The sequence below is a fragment of the Eulemur rufifrons genome, chromosome 28 (genome assembly GCF_041146395.1).
Source record: "Eulemur rufifrons isolate Redbay chromosome 28, OSU_ERuf_1, whole genome shotgun sequence".
Taxonomy (NCBI): domain Eukaryota; kingdom Metazoa; phylum Chordata; class Mammalia; order Primates; family Lemuridae; genus Eulemur; species Eulemur rufifrons.
The window spans coordinates 54,132,828-54,154,317 of NC_091010.1; the positions used below are offsets into that span (position 1 = coordinate 54,132,828).

The window sequence follows — 21,490 nt, forward strand, 5'->3', positions numbered from 1 at the left end:
TGCAAAGGCCATGAGGCAGGAGTATGCCTCGTGTACCTGAGGAAAAGCAAGGCCAATGCAGTGTGTTTGTGAGTGTCAAGGAATGAGGAGGGAAGCGGTTAAGAGACAAGGTCAGAGAGGCACCAAGGGCCTTATGGTAGGCTATAGAAAGGGTTTCGGATTTTACTCAGCTATGAAATTAAGGTAATTAATTTATAATTTAACCACATTTTTATGTATTGGTAGAGGCAGAGAAGACCACATTAGCTCCGTCCACCACATGAGCAGAACCACTAGACCAGACATTTTCACCAATCACTCCAGGCCTGCCTCCATATAGCTGCTACTTTAGTTTGAATGGACAGAATGAAATGTTCTTAACTGGAAAAACCATATATTCTTTCATTAAAAAGTCAGACACCCCACTATCTCTTATAAATATAAATGCAAAAATCCTCAACCAAATACCAGCAAACTGAATCCAGCAGCAATATAATAAGGATCATACACCATCACCAACTAGGATTTATCCCCAAGAACACACAGTTGGTTCAACATATGAAAAATCAATTAATGTAATACACCATATCAATAGAATAAAGAACAAAAAGTATATGATTACCTCAACAGATGTGGAGGAAAAAAGCATTTGACCAAATCCAATGCCCCTTCCATGATAAAAGTACTCAGCAAGCTAGAAGAGAAATTCCTCAACCTGACAAAGGGTATTAGAAAACGCACAGCTAACATCATCCTTAATGTTGAGAGACTGAATTTTCCCCTATGATCAGGAATAAGACAGGGATGTCTACTCTTGCTGTTTCTATTCAACATTGTACCAGAAGTTCTATCCAGGGAAATTAGGCAAGAAAATGAAATAAAAGGCATCCATACTAGAAAAGAAGTAAAACTATCTGTATTTGCAAATGACATGATCTTGGATACATACAATACTAAAGAATCCACAAAAAAAACTAGAACTAATGAGTTCAGAAATGCAGGACACAAAATCAACATAACCCATTTTATTTCTATACGCTTGCAATGAACAATCCAAAAATGAAATTAAGAAAAGTCCATTTACAATAGCATCAAAAATAAAATATTTAGAAATAAATTTTACAAAAGCAGTGCAAAATGTACACTATGAAAACTACAAAAGATTGCTGAAAGTAACTAGAGAAGATCTAAATAAATGAAGATATTCCAGGTTCATAGATTGGAAGATTTAATATTGGTAAGATGGTAATACTTCTCAAATTGATCTACAGACTTAACACATTGCCTACCAAAATTCCAGCTGGCTTCTAGGCAGAAATTGACAAGAAGATGCTAAAATCCCTATGGAAACAAAAGGGACCAGAATAGTCAAAATAATCTTGAAAAAGAACAAAATCTTGAAAAGAACTCACCCTTCCCAATTTCAAAACTAAATACAAGACTACAATAATCAAGATAGTATAGTACTGGCATAAGGATAGGCTTATAAATCAAAAAAGTAGAACTGAAAGTCCAGAAATAGAGCCTCACATGCCTCACATTTACTGTCAACTGATTTTTGAGAAAGGTGACAAGACCATTCAACAGGGAAAGAACTGTCTCTTCAACAAATAGTGTTGGGACAACTGGGTATCTACATACAAAAAGTTGAACCGACCTCACACCATATACAAAAATCAACTCAAAATGGATCACACACATAAATACAGGAGCTAAACTATAAAACTCTTAAAAGAAAAGCAGGCATAAATCTGCCTGACCTCGGATTAGACGATGATTTAAGACACAAAAGCAAAAAAATAAGAAAAAATAAATATACTGGACTTTATCAAAATTAAATCCTTTTGTGTTTCAAAGGATACCATCAAGAAAGTGGAATGACAACCCACAGAATGGGAGAAAATATTTGCAAATCTGGCAAGAGTCTAGTATCCAGAATATAAAGAACTATTTCAACTCAACAATAAAAAGACAACCCAATTTTAAAACGGGCTAGGGATCTGAATATAGAGCTCTCCAATAAAGGTATAGAAATGGCCAAAAAATACATGAAAAGATGCTCACAACATCATTAATCATTAGGTAAATGCAAATCAAAACCACAATGAGGGCCGGGCGTGGTGGCTCACGCCTGTAATCCTAGCACTCTGGGAGGCCGAGGCGGGTGGATCGCTCAAGGTCAGGAGTTCGAGACTAGCCTGAGCAAGAGTGAGACCCCGTCTCTACTAAAAATAGAAAGAAATTATATGGACAACTAAAATATATATACACAAAAAATTAGCCGGGCATGGTGGCGCATGCCTGTAGTCCCAGCTACTCAGGAGGCTGAGACAGGAGGATCGCTTGAGCCCAGGAGTCTGAGGTTGCTGTGAGCTAGGCTGACGCCACGGCACTCACTCTAGCCCGGGCAACAGAGTGAGACTCTGTCTCAAAAAAAAAAAAAAAAAAAACCACAATGAGATACTACTTCACACCCACTAGGAAGGTTATAAGCAAAAAGACTAGCAATAACAAGTATGGGTGAGGACGTGGAAAAATTAGAATCCTCAGACATGGCTGGTGGGAATGTAAAACGGTGCAGCGGCTTTGGAAAACAGTCTGGCAGTTCCTTAAAAGGTTAAACACAGAGTTACCATATGCTAGCAATTCCACTCCTAGGTATGTACTTGAGAAAAATCAAAAACATATATCCTCATAAAAACGTGTACACAAATGTTCATTGCTGTATTATTTTAATAGCCAAAAAGTGGAAAAACCCAAATGTCTATCAACTGATGAATGGATAAATAAAAGTAGTCTATCCATACAATAGAATATTATTTGGCAGGAAAAAGAAATCACACCTGCAACACAGGTGAACCTTGAAAACATTACACGAAGGGAAAAAAGCCTGATACAAAAGACCACACAGTGTATGATTCCATTTATTAATATATGAAATGTCCAGAATAGACAAATCCATAGAGACAGAAAGTAGATTAGTGGTTTTCAAGGGCTGGGGTAAAGTTGGAGAAAATGAGGAGTGACTGCTAATGGGTATAGGATTTTTTTGAGGGGTGATGAAATGCCCTAAAATTGATTGTGATAATAGCTGTACAACTCTGTGAATATACTAACTAGTGAATTGTACACTTCAATAGATGAGTTGTATATAAGTGAATTATATTCCAGTAGAGCTGTTATAAATTTTACAAAGACATCTCTTTTTCTTGGACAGGGATACAAGTCACATTCTCACCCAATTTCCCATGACTTCATATGTCAGTTTATAAGATAGTGAGTGAAGAAAGTCAGTTTCTCTTTCTATATATATAAAGCTCACTGAACCAGTAACTGATTCAGACACATGACTAGAGAGGTGAAGGAGGTTATCCTGAGGTAGTCCTAATCATTCATTTTACAGAAGAAACAAAGATAATTTGCCACAGGCCATATACCTCAGTAGCTGCAAACCCAAGACCAGAAACCAGGTCTGACAGGTGAGCTTAGGCTCTCTGTGTGAGCATCAACATCTCCACCTTTTTGTCCAGATCCAGTAGGTAAACACTACAGTTGCCCTGCTCAGGGGGCCAGTGACACAATGGATAACACGTCTGACTATGGATCAGAAGATACAGTTGCCCTGCTCTTGTCATACCCTGGTCTCTGTAGCATCCAAGATCCATCCATCTTTCACCTACTTGGAGAGATACACTCTCAAGCTCTCTGCTGAAGCAGAACTATCATTAAGTGTTAGAGCTAGAAGAATGTATTACCTCAGAGACCACCTAACAACTCCCTCCTCTAGACAAAGAAACGGAGAAACAGAGACCAAATGACTTGCTCAAGGCCTCACAGATACTGAGTGACAGAGCTAGAACCAGAGTACAGGCCTCTCAACTTCCAGCTCAATGCTCTTCCCCTTCCCAGGCCTTCTTCAGTCTACACCTTCTCAACATCATGATGAGCCACAAGGTGGGTAAAGGGAAAGAGGCCTGTGGAGCACTTCCTGTTCAATCTCTGTATCAGATGGTTATGGCAGCACCACTAAAAGCTGCACATTTTTCTCCCTCTTTTTAAAAGAAATCCCAGCAGGGTTCTGGATACCTCACCCCTCAACCCCACCACCAGCACCCCCAGTCCACGATGAGAATCATACACATCTAGTCCTCAGAATGGGGCAAAACAAGGAACAAGATGCTCAATCACGCCTAGTGAAATGAGATGCTAGCAACAAACAAGTTCTACGGTTGGGAAGTAAGTGATGTTGTCTTTGCCTACTCAGAATCCATCCCTCTTTCTCTGGATCAGAACTTTCCTTTTGAGAATGTGCCTTCTCCATTTCAACCCAAGGGGTTTGGACGAGTCTCTCCAATCACCCATCAGGTTCTGAGACTCAGGCCTGGTCAACTCTTCCCACTAGCCATAATGATTGGTTCACAGATGGACATAAAAATTAAGTCACCCTGGTGAGAATCAGATCTGGGACTTCTCCATTAGGAAAGAGGACCCTATTTCTGCTGTGGCTGTCAGCCTAGAATTGTCATAACCTCCCATAAGGAGAGAGTCTGCCTGAGAATAAAGCCAACACTGAAGAACTCAGAGCCAAGAGATGCAAGAGAGAAGCCAAGTCTGATGCCAGGGTTGGTGCTCCTGGACTCAGCTGTACTAGAAACCAGCTCAACTTCATTTTACCTAAATCAATTTGAGTTCAGTTTCCATCACCTGAACCGAAAGAAGTCTTCACGTTCACACCTGATGGCACTTACATTCTACCATTAGGGGAGGCACCTGGAGCAAACAGCCTCCTCTCTCCCAGCCTTTCAGTGAACTATTGTGTGAGGTAAAAAGGCTCTACCAGCTGATACTGAAAGACCCTTCTGCCCCTAAAAGGTTGTGATTCTATAAATCTAACAAACACTACCTTGGTCCTCAAAGGCTGCCTTTCAGCCTACAGCCTAACTCATTATTATCCATTTGCCTGGCTCCATTTCCAGCACTTAACTTACAGGAAGCTCCACCCACACGGAGGTTTACCACCTCTCACCAAATCCTTCCATAGGGTGGGTCTGGTTCTCTGCTCACCTCTAACATGCTGTGGCAAGGTCAAGTTCAGGTCAAGGTGGCTTTTGAGCTCTGTCTACTCATAGAAGCATAAGCCATGGTCTGTGTTCAGCAAGTAGGCCTGGTCACGCTGCCAAGTGAGTTCATTAAGTCTTAACTGGTTAGAGGGTGGGTGACCCCTTGTGGACTGCCAGGTAGTTTGGCTTCTGGCCTTTGTGAACTCTGAACATATAGCTCTCCATCTCCTACTTTGTTAGCTGCTCTGGTAGGTATACCCCGGGTGTAGACGGAGAATAAACTAAAATATGTTTAATTTGAGGCCGGGGAACTATCCTCATCTCCCTGTGCCCCAGGAGAGCCCAGAGCAGGCTACTGGTGGGATTTTCCTAAAGGTTATACCAAAATATTCCCTTACACAGCCTCTGAAACCATGTGGATGAGGAAGGGCCCGCGACTGCCTATCTTTGCGGTGGTGATTGATCAGCAAAGCGAATTGCAGGTGTCAGTATTGTCAAGACTGTAACTTGAAGATTAGATCCCTGGGAAAGACCACCTCCCCGACCCGGGGAGGAGCTAAGAGGGGCCGACTTCCTGCAACAGCGGGGCCTTCCTGGGGCAGGGGGGGCGGTGACGGCCACCGCCCCCTCGGGCCGAGCGCGACAGTTCCGCGGTCACACTAGTCCAGACACCGGGCTCGGGCTGTCCCCGGGTGCCCATGGCCCCGCCGGAAGTCAGCCGGATCTTGCCCAGCTGCACGGCGCCCACCCCCTGCTCCCGCTCGGGGGCTCCGGCAAGCGGCGGCCCTCGCCCCACTGCCTGCGGCTCCTCACCCGCTCGTCTCTGACCTCGTGGGTGCAGCACGCCCGGCCGGGCAGGCTGGCCAAGCGCTGCCCCGACGCCGGCTCCCCGGCACAGTCCCCTCACCTTACTCGCGGTGGCCTTCTGGAGGCTGCCATTCGGCGGTGACGTGCCCAGGCCCACGTCAGGGGAGCGCAGACCAGCTGATCACCGCTAGGGAAGGAGGGAGGACCGCGCGAGAGCGAGCAGGCGCGCGCCGGGCCGGCCACGCCCCCCCTCTGTGGCTTGCGCTCGCCCCGCGGCCCCGCCCACCATCAGGCCCCGCCCACCGGGCTCCGGCTCACTGGCCGCGGCGCCACGCCTCTTGGCGGGGAGGGGTTTAGCGTTTCCACTCCGGCCTTTGCTCCCCGCTTCAGCGAGCCCGGGAAAGGGCGCTATGCAGCCTCGCGTCATCATTTTTGTTCATTTCTCGCTATTCCCCAAAGAGGAAAGAGAGGGGCTTTGCCGAATGAAAGGACTGCTTTCCCAGGGATTTTTCCGCCTTTAGGAGGGCTGAGGGTAGGGGGACCAATGCTGGACGAACCTCGACAGGGTCTCCTAGGCTTTAGAGCAGGGCCTCACTTCCTGAACCTTTCAAGATGCGCCCAAAATTATTTCCCCAGACAGCTTCAAAATCCAGCTGTCCACTCACTTGGATGGCTAATAGGCCCCTCAAATTTAACATGTCCAAACAGAACTCCTGGCCCAAGGCACCAAAACAAAACAAAACAAAATCCTTCTCCACCCAGCGGTCTTCTTCACTATCTCAATCAATGGTTACTCCATTCTTTCAGGATGATGCCCTTGGAATCGTCCCCTGCCTCTTCTCTTTCACACCCCACATCCAATCTGCCAGAAAAATCACGTTGGCCCTGTCTCCAAAGTAGATCGCTAATCCGACCACTTGTCACCACCTCCACCTGTCACCTCTCTTGTGTGCGCCATCACTAGCACCTCCCCCGTGGGATTACACTGATCTGCGGGCTACCACCCTGCACCTGCACAGCCTGGACGCAGCAGCCAGACCTCTGTGCTCAGCACTTTGCAGTGGTTCCTCATTTCACTCGGGGTGAAAGCTCTGCTTGATCTGCCCAACCTCATTTCCTACTGTCCTCACCTTGCTCGCTCTGCTCCAACTAAACCAGCCTCCTTGCTCCCCTTGGAAAAGCTGGACACGCTCATGCCCCAGGGCCTTTGGACTTGCTCTGTCCTAAATACAGAGATTCCCTTCCTCATTTTCTTTGAAGTCTTTGCTCGGGTATCACCTCAATGAGACCAACCCGGACCATCCTATTTAAAAGTGTAAATCCTTCCAAAATCCCTAACCCTCTTTACCCAGCTCTGTTTTTTTCATAGCACTTATCACCTTTGAACATGATTTTTAAAAGTATTTATGTGTATTGTATTCTGTCCCCTTTCCTGCCACTCACACACACAACATAACCATCAGTGCAGGGATTGTTTCTGTTTGGTTTAGTGATGAACAATAACTGGTATGTAGTAAGTTCTCATGATATATTTTCTACATGAATGAATGTCCCCGAATGGGCTCTCGTCCAGAGCGGGGATGGTGGCTCTCTCGTTCATTGTTATGTCCCTGGTACTTGGAATACCTGGCACTAAATTAAAGTGACCACATTTTTAAAACGTGATCTGAACCTCCTCCTGCTTTGACCATGATGAAGGCCTAACACACCTGTATCAAATAGGTTCCACTGCCTGCAAGAACTTGAAGTTCTAGTTATTATCCAATAGGCATATAGACAAGCCAAATTAGACTGTGTAGGAAAAGCATGAAAGAACTAAAGATGTGACGCCTTGGAAAGCAGCAGATGTCTGTTCCATTTCCCTAAATTTATAGAGCCAAAAAGAGAGAGATTGTAAATTAAATGACTGATTCCAGCCCACAGCTGAAAGATGGTGAGCAAGATCAAATTGTAAGAGAGAAAAAGAGATACCAGAGAGAGAGAAGTGGGACCTAAAGGGGACAGATATTTCATAATCACATTGCCTTAGGAAAAAGGAGTTGGCTCAGAATTTATGGCATCTGGCTTTAGGAGAAAGAAATACCTAGTGGTCCTGCAATCGTATTTTGAATTACTGTTTGCAGGATAACAAAGTGCCCTTCTCCCTCTTAAAATTCTTTCAAGAGAACCTCAAGAAAAGAAGTTGAGCTGAATTATCACCAGAAAATAAGAACACTGGGGGTTATGTAGGTTATTCCTCTGGCTCTAAGTGCTCACATCTTTGAAGAGGTAGAACAGTCACACTGACTGACATTTACTTAGTGCCATATGTCTAGCCCACAACAACCCAATGGGTGAAGGACTATTATCCTCATTTTACTGGTTGAGGAGACTGAGATTTTTCAGAGGTTAAGTCCCTTGTGTACAATCCTCTAGCTAGTAAGTGGTGGGACTGTGATGTACATTCAGGCAGCAGGATGGATGCCTGGCCCCCACACACTTAATCACAAAGTTAGGTGGAAGGGACCCTAGAGATGGCCTCATCCAACCCCCTATCCCGTGCAGCAGAAAGAGGGAGGCAGCTGGTTTGAGCACTCCAACCCAGACTGGGTGGGTCTCAGATGTAGCCAGAAACATCAAATGCACGGAAACACGGTAGAAATATGTTGAGTTGAATCATGTCCCCACCAAAATTCATATGTTAAAGCCTTAACCCGTACTACCTCAAAATGTGATCTTATTTGACGATAGGGTGGTTGTAGGTGTAATTAATTAAAATGAGGTCATATTGGATTAGGATGGGTGTCTTTATTTAAAAAAAGAAGGGAGAGTGCCACATGAACATGAAGGCAGAATCAGGGCGATGCATCTACAAGCCAAGGAATGCTAAAGATTACCAATAAACCACCAAAAGCTAGGAAAGAGGCATGGAACAGATTCTCCCTCATGGCCCTCAGAAGGAACCAACCCTGTGGATATCTTATCTGGGATTTCCAGCCTCCAGAGCTATGAGACAATAAATTTCTGTTTTTCAGCCACCCAGTTTGTGGTGCTGTGTTATGAAAGCCCTAGAAAATTAATATAAAACAAGTTCTAAATGTCTAAGTATATGAATTGTGGACCTGTTATTTTGGCCACCCAACATTCATTCATTCTCCTTCTGATAACCATCCTTCTCTCTGGGGTTCACCTCTCCTTTCTTCTCTCCCTTACTCATTCTCAGTCAGTTATCCTAGCGAAACACTTGGATTCCAGGAGTGTATCATGTAACCTGGGCACAAGCCACAGTGATAGGATCAGAGATTGGTATGGGACCAGGGCAATGCAATGAGATTTTCATGGTAAGTGCTAGATCAGAGCTTTGCTCTCTGCCAGGCAAGACCTTGGATGTATATACTCTGGAACTGTTGGCTCTATGTGCACTATGTGAATGGCACCAAGGCAACAGAAGGCAGAGCTAACAGATTAGGAAGAAACAGACCTCATAACATTATTTGAGCCCTGAATCTGCCAAACCTTAAACCAGACGTCCCACTGGACTTTTCAGACATTGGCCAAAAAATTTCCTTTTGTGATTAAATCAGTTTAACATGAGTTTTCGTTTTCTGTTGCTTTCAATCAAAAGCCTCCTCACTGAATCTTTTTAGTAATCATCTATACAACTGAATTTTATGCATGTGTAGATATAATTTTATTAATATAGGGAATCATGAACTAACAAATGAAAATAGTGGATGATAAACCAATATAATATCTCATTTTTATAATATATATCTATATATTGATTATAGACATATAGATACTTTTTTAGAGTAAAAGGAAAGTGATCCACAAAATCTCAACAGTGCTTATCTTGAGGTGATAGAATTTAGGGTGATTTTAATTTTGCCCCTTTTTTTTTTTTAGATTGTTTTTTATTAAAAAGAAACTCAAAGTACTTACCAATCATTTCTCTGACCCCTTCTCCTTGGAAGACAGAATGAAGGAACGTGTTCCATTCTCTAAATCTGAGTACTACAAGCAATGGTAGCCCTCCAGTATTCAACCTGATAACTGGTTTGATGATTTGATCACTTATTGAGAGAGGGGTAACATCCCTTTTGAGGAACTCCCAGGTGAGAGGACTGAAAAATAGAAATCCTTATAAGAGATCAAACAAACTTACAGCTCCAGAGGAGGGTTTTAACCTTTGCAAACATTTCAGTTTGTTCTAATAAAATTGATAGTTACAAGAACAGTGATGAGTGAGGCTCTCATAAACTGTTATAATATGGTCTTATTTTTGTGTAAAGTTAACTAAAAGATAGGCTTGTGGTTGCACCCTAGAAAGGAATGGGAGAAGAAAAGCCAACTTTCAGGATCATAGAGTCTGCCAAAACAATGTACTGTGAATTAAGGGTGGGAGAATGCATTTGGCTCAGTTCAGAATCTACTCACTCTTTGTATTCAATGAAAACTGAACTCAGACCTTTTGATATCTGATTTCCATTTACTCTTGGCAAAGTTCAGTTCTCTGGTTCAAATAATAATTTTTAAAAAGCCCTTTAAGAAGCCCAGAGGGTTTCTTGGACATCAAATGGTTCTTGCACAAACAACACATTGATGAGCTAAGTGTAAATGAATCAGAAACATACAGAGTAAGGGTTCTCTGACACACACAGACTCTCCCATGCTATAGGGGAAAAGGCTCAGGGAAGCACTATGGCTGTCTCTTCCTTTAAGAAATATCCCTTTTTACCATATTTTTATCCCATCCTCAAGAAGGCTTTGGAGAACCTTTGTAAAATATGGGAAAGGGAAGAGAGTGTACCGAGCTGTTCATGGTGTGGACTTCTAATAATCCCTTCCTGGCTGTGTCTTGTAAACTGGGCTTTGGATAAAGGCAGTATTGCCTAGTGGTCAGGGTCAAGAGACAAAATCTGGCTGCGGTTCTGCCACTAAATAAGTGTGTCTTTAGAACAGGCAGAGCACCCTCTTCTCCGGTTTCCTAAGGTGTTGATCTTGATGAACACCTCCCAGATCTACTATGCAGTGGTCATGTCCTAGGCAGAGGACTTGAAGTGGGCAGCCTGGAAGATGTGTTTTGTGTGAACTTCACTATATACTTTTTTTTTGTAACAGCTTTATTGGGATATAATTCACATACCATACAATTTGCCCATTTAAAGTATGCAATTCAATGGTTTTTAGTATATTCACAGAATTGTGCAACCATCACCACAATTTTAGAACATTTTTATTACCCCAAAAAGAAACTCATACCCTTTAGCAGTCGTTTCCCGTTTCTCCCCATCCTCCCCACCCTAGGCAACTACTAAAGATTTGCCTCTTCTGGACATTTTGTATAAATGGTATCATACAGTATACAGTCTTTTTTGACTAGTCTCTTTCACTTAGCATGGCATTTTCAAGGTTTGTGCATGTTGTAGCATGTATCAGTACTTGATTCCCTTTTATTGGCAAATATGCCACATAATATGCCATGAAATATTATTTTGTGTATCCAATCCATCAGCTGATGGACATTTGGGTTGTTTCCACTTTGGGGATATTGTGAATAATGCTCCTGTGACCATTCATGAGCAAGTTTTTGTGTGGACATGTGTTTTCATTTATCTTGAGTATAAAGCCTAGGAGTGGAAATGCTGAGTCATGTGGTCACTCTATGTTTAACCTTTTGAGAAACTGCTGTACTGTTTCTAAAGTGGCTACACCATTTCACATTCCCAGCAGCACCGTATGAGATTTCCAATTTCTGCACATCCTCACCAACACCTGTTATCTTCGTCTTTTATTCTAGCCATCCTAGTGGGTATGAAGTAGTATCTCATTGTGGTTTTGATTTCCATTTCCCTGAGGCTAATGATCATGAGCCTCTTTTCAGTTGGTTATTGGCCATTTGTATATTTTTGTTGGAGAGATATCTAGTCAGATCCTTTTCCCATTTTAAAATTCGGTTCTTTGAGTTTTTCTTATTGAGTTGTAAGCATTCTTTATATATTCCAGATGCAAATCCCCTCCCATATTCCATAATATGATTTGCAAATATTTTCTCCCATTCTGTGCGTTGTTGCATTTTTTAATTCTAATAAGATGTCAACATTTAAATAGGAAGACTTCACTATTTAAAAATTCATATCTTCAGCCTGTTTTGAAAAATTAGGAGATTAGTTTGGCAATCCTGGTACTTCTTCTACACTCCCTGCTGGACCTCTGTTGATATCCAAATTTGTGACTCCTCCTCCTAGAGAATCCGACAAAGCATGGCCTGGATTTCAACTTCACTGAAATTGCCCTTGCGATCGAATTAAAGTAATTACTTCTTGCCAGAATGTTTTCACCTTTGGCACTTAAACATAGAATTCCCCCAAACTTAGCACCAACTAGCAAGCCTTTCAGTCTTCCTGTTTTGCAATTAGGATTTTGCAAGGCATGGGGCAACTCACTGGGGCTTGGCACAGCCCCCAGAAATTTGGCAGCCCTGTTGGTACTGATGTCATGAGTGTCCCTTGCCATCCTCATTACTAAGTCAAACCTGCCAAACTCCAACAAATGGAGCCGAAAAACAGAGTAACAGACTGCCCGAGCTTCAAAACGGTGCATAAAAATACTTAGAAAAACAATTTAGTGCTTAGGACCACATTCAAGAATGAAAATCACTATTTATTATTGTTAATTATCTCTTTTCCTCATCACAATTTGCCTGCTAAAAGCAGCCCCCTCTCAAAACAAAATGAGTAGCTGTAAAAAGAGATTAGTAACGTGATCTAGTCATACAACATTCTTTTACCTGTTTCTCATTAACCTTTGTTTAACTTTTCATTCATCTCGTCCCTCCTTTAAATATTCTTTTTATCCTTGACTTTTCCCTTTTTAAACAGCTTGTGATATAGTTCACACACCATACAATTCACCCACTCAAAGTGTCCAATTCAGTGGTTTTTAGTGCATTCAGAGTTGTGCAACAATTACCACAGTCAATTTTAGGACATTTTTATCACCCCAAAAAGAAACCTCATTAGCCAGGTATGGCGGTGCGCACCTGTAGTCCCCTCTACTGAGGGAGTTGGCAGGAGGATCACTTGAGCCAGGAGTTAGAGGCTGCAGTGAGCTACGATGACGCCACTGCACTCTAGCCGGGCAACAGAGTGAGACCCTGTGTAAAAAAAACAAAAGAAACCTCATATCTTTTAGCATCGCTCTTCATTCCCCTCATCCTCCCCAGCCATAAATAACCACTAATCTGCTTTCTGTCTCTATAGAGTTGCCTCTTCCAAGTATTTCAAGTAAATGAAATTATACAGTATGTCATCCTCTTTGGCCTCTTTCACTTATCATAGTGTTCTCCAGATTCATCCATGATGTAGCATGTATCAGCACTTCATTCCTTTTGTTTTTGCAGAAAAATATTCCATCATATGGACGTACCACGTTTTACTTATCTATTCAAATAGATCTTTGGATTGTTTCTACTTTTTGGCTATTTTAAATAATGCTGCTATGAACATTTGTTCCGAAGTTTTTTGTAGATATGTTTTCATTTCTTTTGGATATATAGCTCGGGGTGGAATTTCTGAGTCATAGGGTAACTCTACGTTTAATATTTTGAAGAACTGACAAACTGGGCTTTTTTGGCTTTTTGTTTGTTTTTTAGAGACAGGGGTCTCGCTCTATCACCCAGGCTGGAGTGCAGTGGTGCAATCATAGCTCACTGCAAGCTGAACGCCTGCGCTTAAGGGATCCTCCTGCCTCAGCCTCCAGAGTAACTAAGATTACAGATATGCACCACCACACCAGGCTACTTTTTTTATTTTTTGTAGAGGCAGGGTCTCGCCATGTTATCCTGGCTGGTCACAACCTTCTGGCCTCAGCCAATCCTCCTGCCTCAGCCTCCCAAAGTGCTGGGATTGCAGGTGTGAGCCACCGCGCCAGGCCAGACAAACTGTTTTTTAAAGTGGCTGCACCATTTTGTATTCCCACCAGCAGTAAATAAGAGTTCTAATTTCTCCACTCCTTGCCAATTCTTACTATATTTTATTAATATATTTTTTTTCTTTCCTCCATCAGCTCTCCCCTGATTGCAAATGAAATTCCTAATGGCTTTTGCCATTGGGGAAGTGAGGTGGCATTTAATTTTAGAGCAAACCCTTACTTAGCCTCTCCTTTTAGGAAATCCATTGGAAAAATCCCACTTCAAAGACCCCCTCACTCTTGTAAATCAGATTTGAAACAGTGCAGCTTAAGCCTGAGTCTCTAAGTACCTAGTCTATTTTAGATAAAATAAAGTAATTCAGTCATTTAAATTAAAGGCATAAACATGGAATTTTGGAACCAGAAGAGGCCCAAAGGATTCCTTCACCAAAGCCTTCATTTTATAGGTGAAGATGCTAAACCAAACCAAGAGATTCATGCGAGCAAGTCCACACAGCTGTTTAGTCCAGAACAAGACTGAAACTCAGGTCTTCTGATTCCCCTCTGTTCCTCTTATCAGTTCACCCTGCAGCCTCTCAGCCAGCTGTGCTTAGCAAACACTGAGGCGATTATCATTTCAAGAGCAAGGGCTGCATTCACACACACAACAAAGTGAAGAATTAGGTGATTCTGGGTACCATGGACTGATTCTGGCCCATAGATGTATTTAGCTTGCCCTATGTCAACGGAAAAGAAACTGAACTCTGTAAAATAATTTTAAAGAGATGTATTCTGAGCCAAATTTGAGGATCATGACCCGAAGCCACGCCCAAGAGGCCTTGAGCAAGTGGACTCGCTGTGGCTGGGTTACAGTTTGGTTTTATACATTTCAGGGAGACAGGGGCTACAGGTAAAGTCATAAATCAATAAGTGGGACTCATACCTTGGTTTGGCCCGAAAAGGTGGGCCATCTCGAAGCGGGGGGCTTGCAGGTTATAGGTGGGTTTAAAGATTCTTTGGCTTGTAATTGGTTAAAGACATGAAGTTTTGTTTAAGGGCTTGGAATGTTTTAACATAGTTGCTGTTTATCAGAGATAAGCCACCGGACATAGATTTGTTGTGTAAATTGAGGGCCTGCAGGTTTGTCTTGAATACCCATAGGCTTGTTAATGGGTTATAAAGGATGTCCCCAAGAAGGGAGGGGGGCATGATGAGGCACATCTGACCTCCCTCCTCCTGGCAGGCAATTTAGTTTTAGGATATTCCTTTGGCCACTCAGTCAGCCAGTGGGGGGTGAGCCTTAAAACCACCTACCTGGTTTTTTAAGATTCTGTTTTAAATAGTTGCCAACTCATAAAAATGAAGAGATTTTTATCCCCCAATATCTGTTAACATTGGACCCATGGTTCCTGCTTAATTTTGCAATGAACAGGCTAGAGTTGAATAGTACCACTCAATGCCCACACAGTCGGCCTCATTCATCATGCTACCTGCCTAGTTCCTGGAAGTATTTGAATTTAGGACCCTTAATCCAGATAATTCAGACATATGTGAGGTGTTGGTGCATTTGCTGTCTACATAAAGTACCACCATTCTACATGGCCCTAAATAAGAGAGAGAGACCAGTCAGACAGATACTTGTGGGTAGCTGAGTTCTTTGTGGGTTTCCAGGGCTTATCAGGGGAGCAGCAGAGTGAGGAGGAGGCTGTGGGTCCTCTGCGTGGCCTCCCTTTGACCTAAGTTTACAAAATAAGCAGGAGATGCAGCAAGGCCTCTGCAGATTTCAAAGACAAATAAAGTCTGCATGTTGCATCAGAGCACACGTCCTCACAAGAGAAGTTCAGGGAACAGCATGCAGTCCTGTGAATGAAGCCCTTCACCTCCCCACATGTGAGGAATTGGGCCATACTTGTTTCTATAAAGTGTCATCTAGGTCGCTGTGCCGTGCAGCACATTGGCTTATCTAGATGATTGCTAATTGGTGACCTGGGCCATGGTAACCTACAGGCCTTGGTGGATCCCAGGCCAACAGATCCTGGAGAGCAAAACACTCTACAAACTGAAGTCCTCTGTCAGCTGGTATCCCTGGATTCACATGTCGAGTGTGACACGCACACTGCCTATTTTTGGTTTTCCACAAGCTCTTAGTCCTTGTAGATGACCAAAGTTTAACCTGCAATTGGGTCACAAACAGTGAAAGCAGGTTATCTTATCATAGATATGTAACATCACAAGCCTTGACATCAATATATATCCAGGTTTGAATGCCTGTTCTGCCCCTTACTAGCTCTGAGATCTTGGGCAACTTAACTTTTCCTCTCTAAGCCTAATCTGTGAAGTGGGAAAAAGGATACCTGACTCGGAAGGCTATTTTGAAGACTAAATGAAAGAACACAAGAAAAGCACTTTGCACTGTCTGGAGCACAGAAAGAACACAATAAACATTAGTTCTATTATTCCTGGTGAGCTCCCACAGTACATTCTAAAAATCTGATATCTATACATCTTCATAAAATCATAGACTGTCAAAACTGGAGGAGCCTTTGGAGACCATCTAGTTCACTAAACTTATGAGAAAAGCAGTTTCCTCCTCCACAAGAGGAGGGGGTGGCCCTACCCAGCGTGGGGTCCCATCAGTCTAGTGTTTTGACAATGCCCTTATTGTGTAAAGCAAGGCACACCTGCAGATACCAGAGTAGATTTGCGCATGGGGCAGGCTTTACTATTATGCTAAAGAGTCACCTTTCCCACAGTTTTGGCTCACTCCTTAATAGTCAAAGCTTAAGAGGCCCCTGGGTGAGGCTCAGAGACAAATAAGCTCTGAATGTATGTGGGAGGGCATGATTTACATCCTTTCCCTCTCTGCCAGAGTCTCCGGAGTATGCGAGCAGTGGGATGGACAGCTCTGGGGTTGGAGTTCAGCACAGCTGTGAAAACAGCCTGTCCCCATGGCTTCCCCCAGCCCTGGGACAACAGGCCTTCCAGCAGCTTCAAGCAGAGGAGGAGCTACTCCTAAATGGAAAGAGAACAAAACAAAAGCTGCTATTATATGACCTCACCACCAACCAGGTCTTCCTTCCTTTCTTTGAAGTTAGGTGGGATTGGAATCAGCTGTGTATTAATGTAAAGGATGGGGGACAGAGAGGGGGGGAAGCTAATAGATTAAAAATCCAATGTTGTACACCATGATCACCAGTTCCCAGGGCCTGTCAACTGCAAACAGGCTTAAGATGTGGAAACAACCTAAGTCTCTGTTGACAGATAAATGGATAAAGAGATTTATATATATATATATATATATAACACACACATACACATATATAAAATGAGATATATAAATATACATATAATGAGATACATATGTAAAGAAGTGTGTATATACACAAAATGGAATATTATTCAGCTTGAAAAAGGAGATCCTGCCATTTGTAACAGCACAGATGAACCTGCAGGACATTATGCTAAGTGAAATAAGCCAGGCGCAGAAAGAAAAATACTGCATGATCTCATTTACATGTGGAATCTAGAAAAAAAGAAAAAGTCAAATACATAGAAACAGAGAATTAAATGGCAGTTACCAGGGGTGGGGGTATTCCTGAAAAGGAATGCTCTACACCAGCTAGTCTACTCCTTACTTGGTGTTCGTTCCAAGTTCATTCCAATCTCTGAACACAGTTTCTCCCCTCCTCTTCTATTCTGCTATTCTTCCTGGCCCAGGTGGAGCCATACCTATATTCTGAAGTTGGCCTCTATTACTCTAGGCCAACACTATCCAATAGGACTTTCTGTATCATGAGAAAGTTAATTTTGCACTGTCCAATGTAGTGGCCACTAGCCACACATGGCTGTTGAGCACCTACTATGGCTAGTATGACTGAGACACTGAATTTTTAATTTTATTTCATTTTACTTAATTTACACTGAAATAGCTGCATGTGGCTAGTGGCCACCACATTGGACAGCACAGCTTTAGACAATACTGACACCCTGGTATTGCCTTGCTTGTATTCCTTCAAGAACTGAATACAAAGCTGATTGGTTCTCTACTTCCTTTACTTGCTTAAGTCTTATCTTTGGAGCTGGACCCTTAGCATAAGATAAGAAGGAAGTTAAAGATAAGAAAAATCTACGGGTGTGGCCATGCTATTGGTACACAGTGCTGAGCACAGAGGAGGTCAGTCAAAGTGAATTCCTGTGAATTCCTGCTAAAGTCAGTCGCTGGCTCAAAATAGGCAGAGGTAGAATACAAGGTCTGGAGCACGTGGAAGCCTAAGTAGCTGATGCTGTACCTCCCGGGTGTGGGGCAGAATGTGGATTCCCAGGAAGAAGCTAATAGCTCGCCTGTTACAGAAGTCAGCACCCAGGGCCCCGATCAAGGCAGAATTTAGTCCTGGCCAAGTGCGTACTTAAACTCCTCAGAGACCTTCCCGCCATTTCCTGGAATTCTCTTGCACCTCAGAAATGGCTCACAGTTCCAGAGCCCTGTCTGAGGCAGAGGCAGAGAGACGATTACAACGATTACAACACAGCAGGCCAGAGGGAACAGGACCTCTCAGGGTGCTAATTAGAGGCATTAACGGTAATGTTCCTGAGAACCATAACATTCCTGAGAACCCATGAACTCTCCCCTCCCTTCGCCAAGCCTCAAAAACACCCTCACTGGGCCTCTCTGAAGTAATGACAGAACTGCAGAGGTGAAAGCGAAGCTGGGCAGGACACCTCTGCTTTGACGTGGGCCCTGTCACCACCGCTTGTCCTCAGGCTCCGCCCACCAGTCTAGGTTGTGTCTGGGGGCACAGGCAGTGGAGGACAGGGCCAGCAGGGCAGGGTGAGCAAAACATTGAAAGGAAAAAGGACTGTGGGTCCCTTGAGACAGGAAGACTGAAGAGATAAAGGGGTTAAGGCCTGTTAGAGGCTCCCCTTCCTTTTCCCACCTCTGTGGGTGTCAGAGCTCCTTGTCACTCTCCCTGCCTCCACCCTGGGATACTTGTCATGGCTTTAATTACCATATCAATAGCTCCAGCCCAAACCTGAGTTTCAGAGTCCTAGGTCCTTATTTCTAACTTGCTCCTCAACAGCACTGTCCAAATATTCTGCAGACACTTCAAACTCAACATGCTTAAGATTAAAATTCTTCTCTCTTCTCCCCTTGAAATTTGATTCTCTTTGTTATATTTACAAATAATAAGTACCATTTACCATTCTGCCCATTAACAAAAATCCAGCTCCTGATGAGATGTATTTTTGCATTTGTTCCCCTTCCTCCTGTTAACAGTCCATGGCTTTCCATCCAGGCAAGACCCCTCCCCTCCACCACAGCCCAGGTGCCCCTGGGGAAGGTGGTGCCAGGCACGGCCCTTGGTTTCCAGCATATCCTCTCCTCCTGGCCCCCAAGTTTGGTTTAGAGCAGGCAGTACATGGCCCAGTTTGAACCAGGGAGATGTGAGGGGATGCTATCTGGGAAAGCATTGCCTCGCCCTTACAAACTTCTTGGATAGCTGCTTGCTCATCCTGCGTGTAGATAAGGAAGCATGTAGCTCTCAGAACATTCTGGCAGCCACTGTGTGATTATGGAGGCAGCCAGTCTTAGCATAAAGCAGATACCCTGGAAGTCTGAGAAGAAACAAATTAAAAACTGAGTTTGGGTAATATTGTTGAACTTCTGGAGCAAGGCTCACCTGAAAGTCACATTACCACTGGGGTTGTCAATAAATTGGAAAGAGGTTTTTTTATTGGAATTGGGTTTTCTATTACAGGCATACCTTGTTTTATTGCACTTCATTTCATTGTACTTCACAGATATTAAGTTTTTTGCAAATTGAAGGTTTGTGGGAACCTTGCATAGAGTAAGTTTATGGGCACCATTTTTCCAACAGCGTATGCTCACTTTATGTCTCTGTGTGTGTATTTATTAGGAAAAAGTATTTTTAAATTAAGGGATGTACATTTTTTAGACATAATGCTATTGCACACTTAATAGAGTACAGTATAATGTAAACATAAACTTTTATGTGCACTAGAAAACCAAAAAATTTTTGTGACTCGATATTTATTGTGATATTCACTTTATTATAGTGGTCTGGAACCGGACCCGCATTTTCTCCGAGATATGCCTGTATTTGTAACCAAAAGCACTCTCAGTGATGCAACTAATAGTAGGTCCTCAAATGATTTGCTGAATTGAACTGACTCCTAAAATGCATTCATTATGCATTGGGCTCCAGGTAATCTAATGCCTTGATCCCTTTAAACTGCACACATCTCATTAAGAAAGCACTTCAGTGGCAAAGACTGCTTATTTTACAGGTTTACCGTAATAAGTAGAGCTCGTGAAGTGCCTCAGATCACACCATGGAGGTAGCTAGCCACGCTGCCTACACATGAGCCCAAGTCTCTCTCCATTTCAATTTCCTTATCTCTAAATCTAGGTGATAAAACTTGCACTTCTTCTACCACCCCTGGGTCACGAAAAAGTTGGGAAATCAAAGGTATTAATATTAAATTCTGTAAGATTTGTTTTCCACTACAAGAAGTACGGATGCCATCTATCTAAAGCAGGCCTTTTCACCTTTGGCGGAGCAATTTCTCTCCTGGGAAACTTGTGAGAAGAGCCCTCAGGTTGGCTCCTTACACTAAGGAAACCTCTAATGAGATGCCAAAAGCACAACAAAACTTCAGCTCATTATGCCCAAAACAAGCTTATCAAATGATAATAAAATCTTTAAGATGAGCAGGTTGAATTACATCAGAAGTTTTCGACCACAGTGTTCTAGAACACTGGTAAATCACAACCCCATTTAGAACACATGCTGTAAGTAATTGCTTACTAATAATTGTCCAAGTTTCATGTTCACTGTAGTGAACATCTGTTGGTTTTGCCCACTCAGCTTCTGTTCTCCCATTTTCCAGTTACAGCCCCTTAATTTTCCTTTGGGGAATCCTCCATACCCCCTCTTAGTCCATATAGTTCAAATGAGGCTGACCCATCCCCCATTCTCTCATCCTGGAGAGAAAGAGAAAGAAAGAGAGAGAGAGAGAGAGAGAGACACACACACACACACACACACACACACACGATACAGTCCTAGCTAATCAGCATATCCCATTGCCCTGAATACAGTGGCTGATTCAGGGATAAGAGACTTGATTCCAAATCAGTCCAATGAGTCTTAATCCTGGAACTTACACTGAACCTATTGGGAAAAGAAAGCTCTCTTTTCAGAGAGGGTGCTAAGCTTCGAGGATACAAGCCTAAGCCTGCCAACAGCCATTTATCATTCATGAAGAGACTCGGTCTGACAGTGTCAATACAAAGAAAAACAACATAGAAGTCCTGATGAAACCATTTGAGCCCCTGGATTCAGCCATGACTGAAGCATCTACTCCTGGATATGCTTTTATTTCACAAGTCAATAATTCTTAACTGAGTTAAGTCAGTTTGGGTCAGGGTTTTGTTCCACGTAAGAATCCTGAGTTTGCATTTTTGGAAAATAAATCAGAGTGAAATCAGGGTTACCCTCTCTCAATTGTCTTCTGATATGCTTTCCTGAGAGAGGCAGAGAAGGACCCAATGCCAGTAATGGCATTTGGCCTACAGTTAAGGTGTCACTTAAACTAAGAGACCAAAAATCTGAGCCCACCAAAGTAACGTGTCCCATTCATGCCCATGGTTCATCTGTGTGTCTGCACAGGATAAAGGCTGAAAACCTCTTTGCTGTGTTATTTCTTAGGTCCCTTGCAGCTCTATAACTTCC

At 42.9% G+C, this 21,490-nt stretch overlaps 1 protein-coding gene across 11 annotated transcripts in view; it reads right to left on the reverse strand.

Moving 5' to 3' along the window:
• The window catches only part of XPNPEP1 (X-prolyl aminopeptidase 1), a 53,059-nt gene extending 47,000 nt beyond the window's left edge, over positions 1–6,059 (reverse strand). For 5 of the 11 annotated variants that reach the window (XM_069460836.1, XM_069460831.1, XM_069460840.1 and 2 more), the window contains exon 1: positions 5,947–6,059. In XM_069460836.1, the coding sequence (XP_069316937.1) occupies positions 5,947–5,978 (32 nt within the window). In that variant the 5' untranslated portion in view covers positions 5,979–6,059. Of the gene's footprint in view, positions 1–5,043; positions 5,066–5,437; positions 5,455–5,867; positions 5,918–5,946 lie in introns of those variants that run through there. The other 6 variants (XM_069460842.1, XM_069460833.1, XM_069460835.1 and 3 more) reach the window with 4 other exon arrangements.
• Between the last annotated feature and the right edge of the window lie 15,431 nt (positions 6,060–21,490).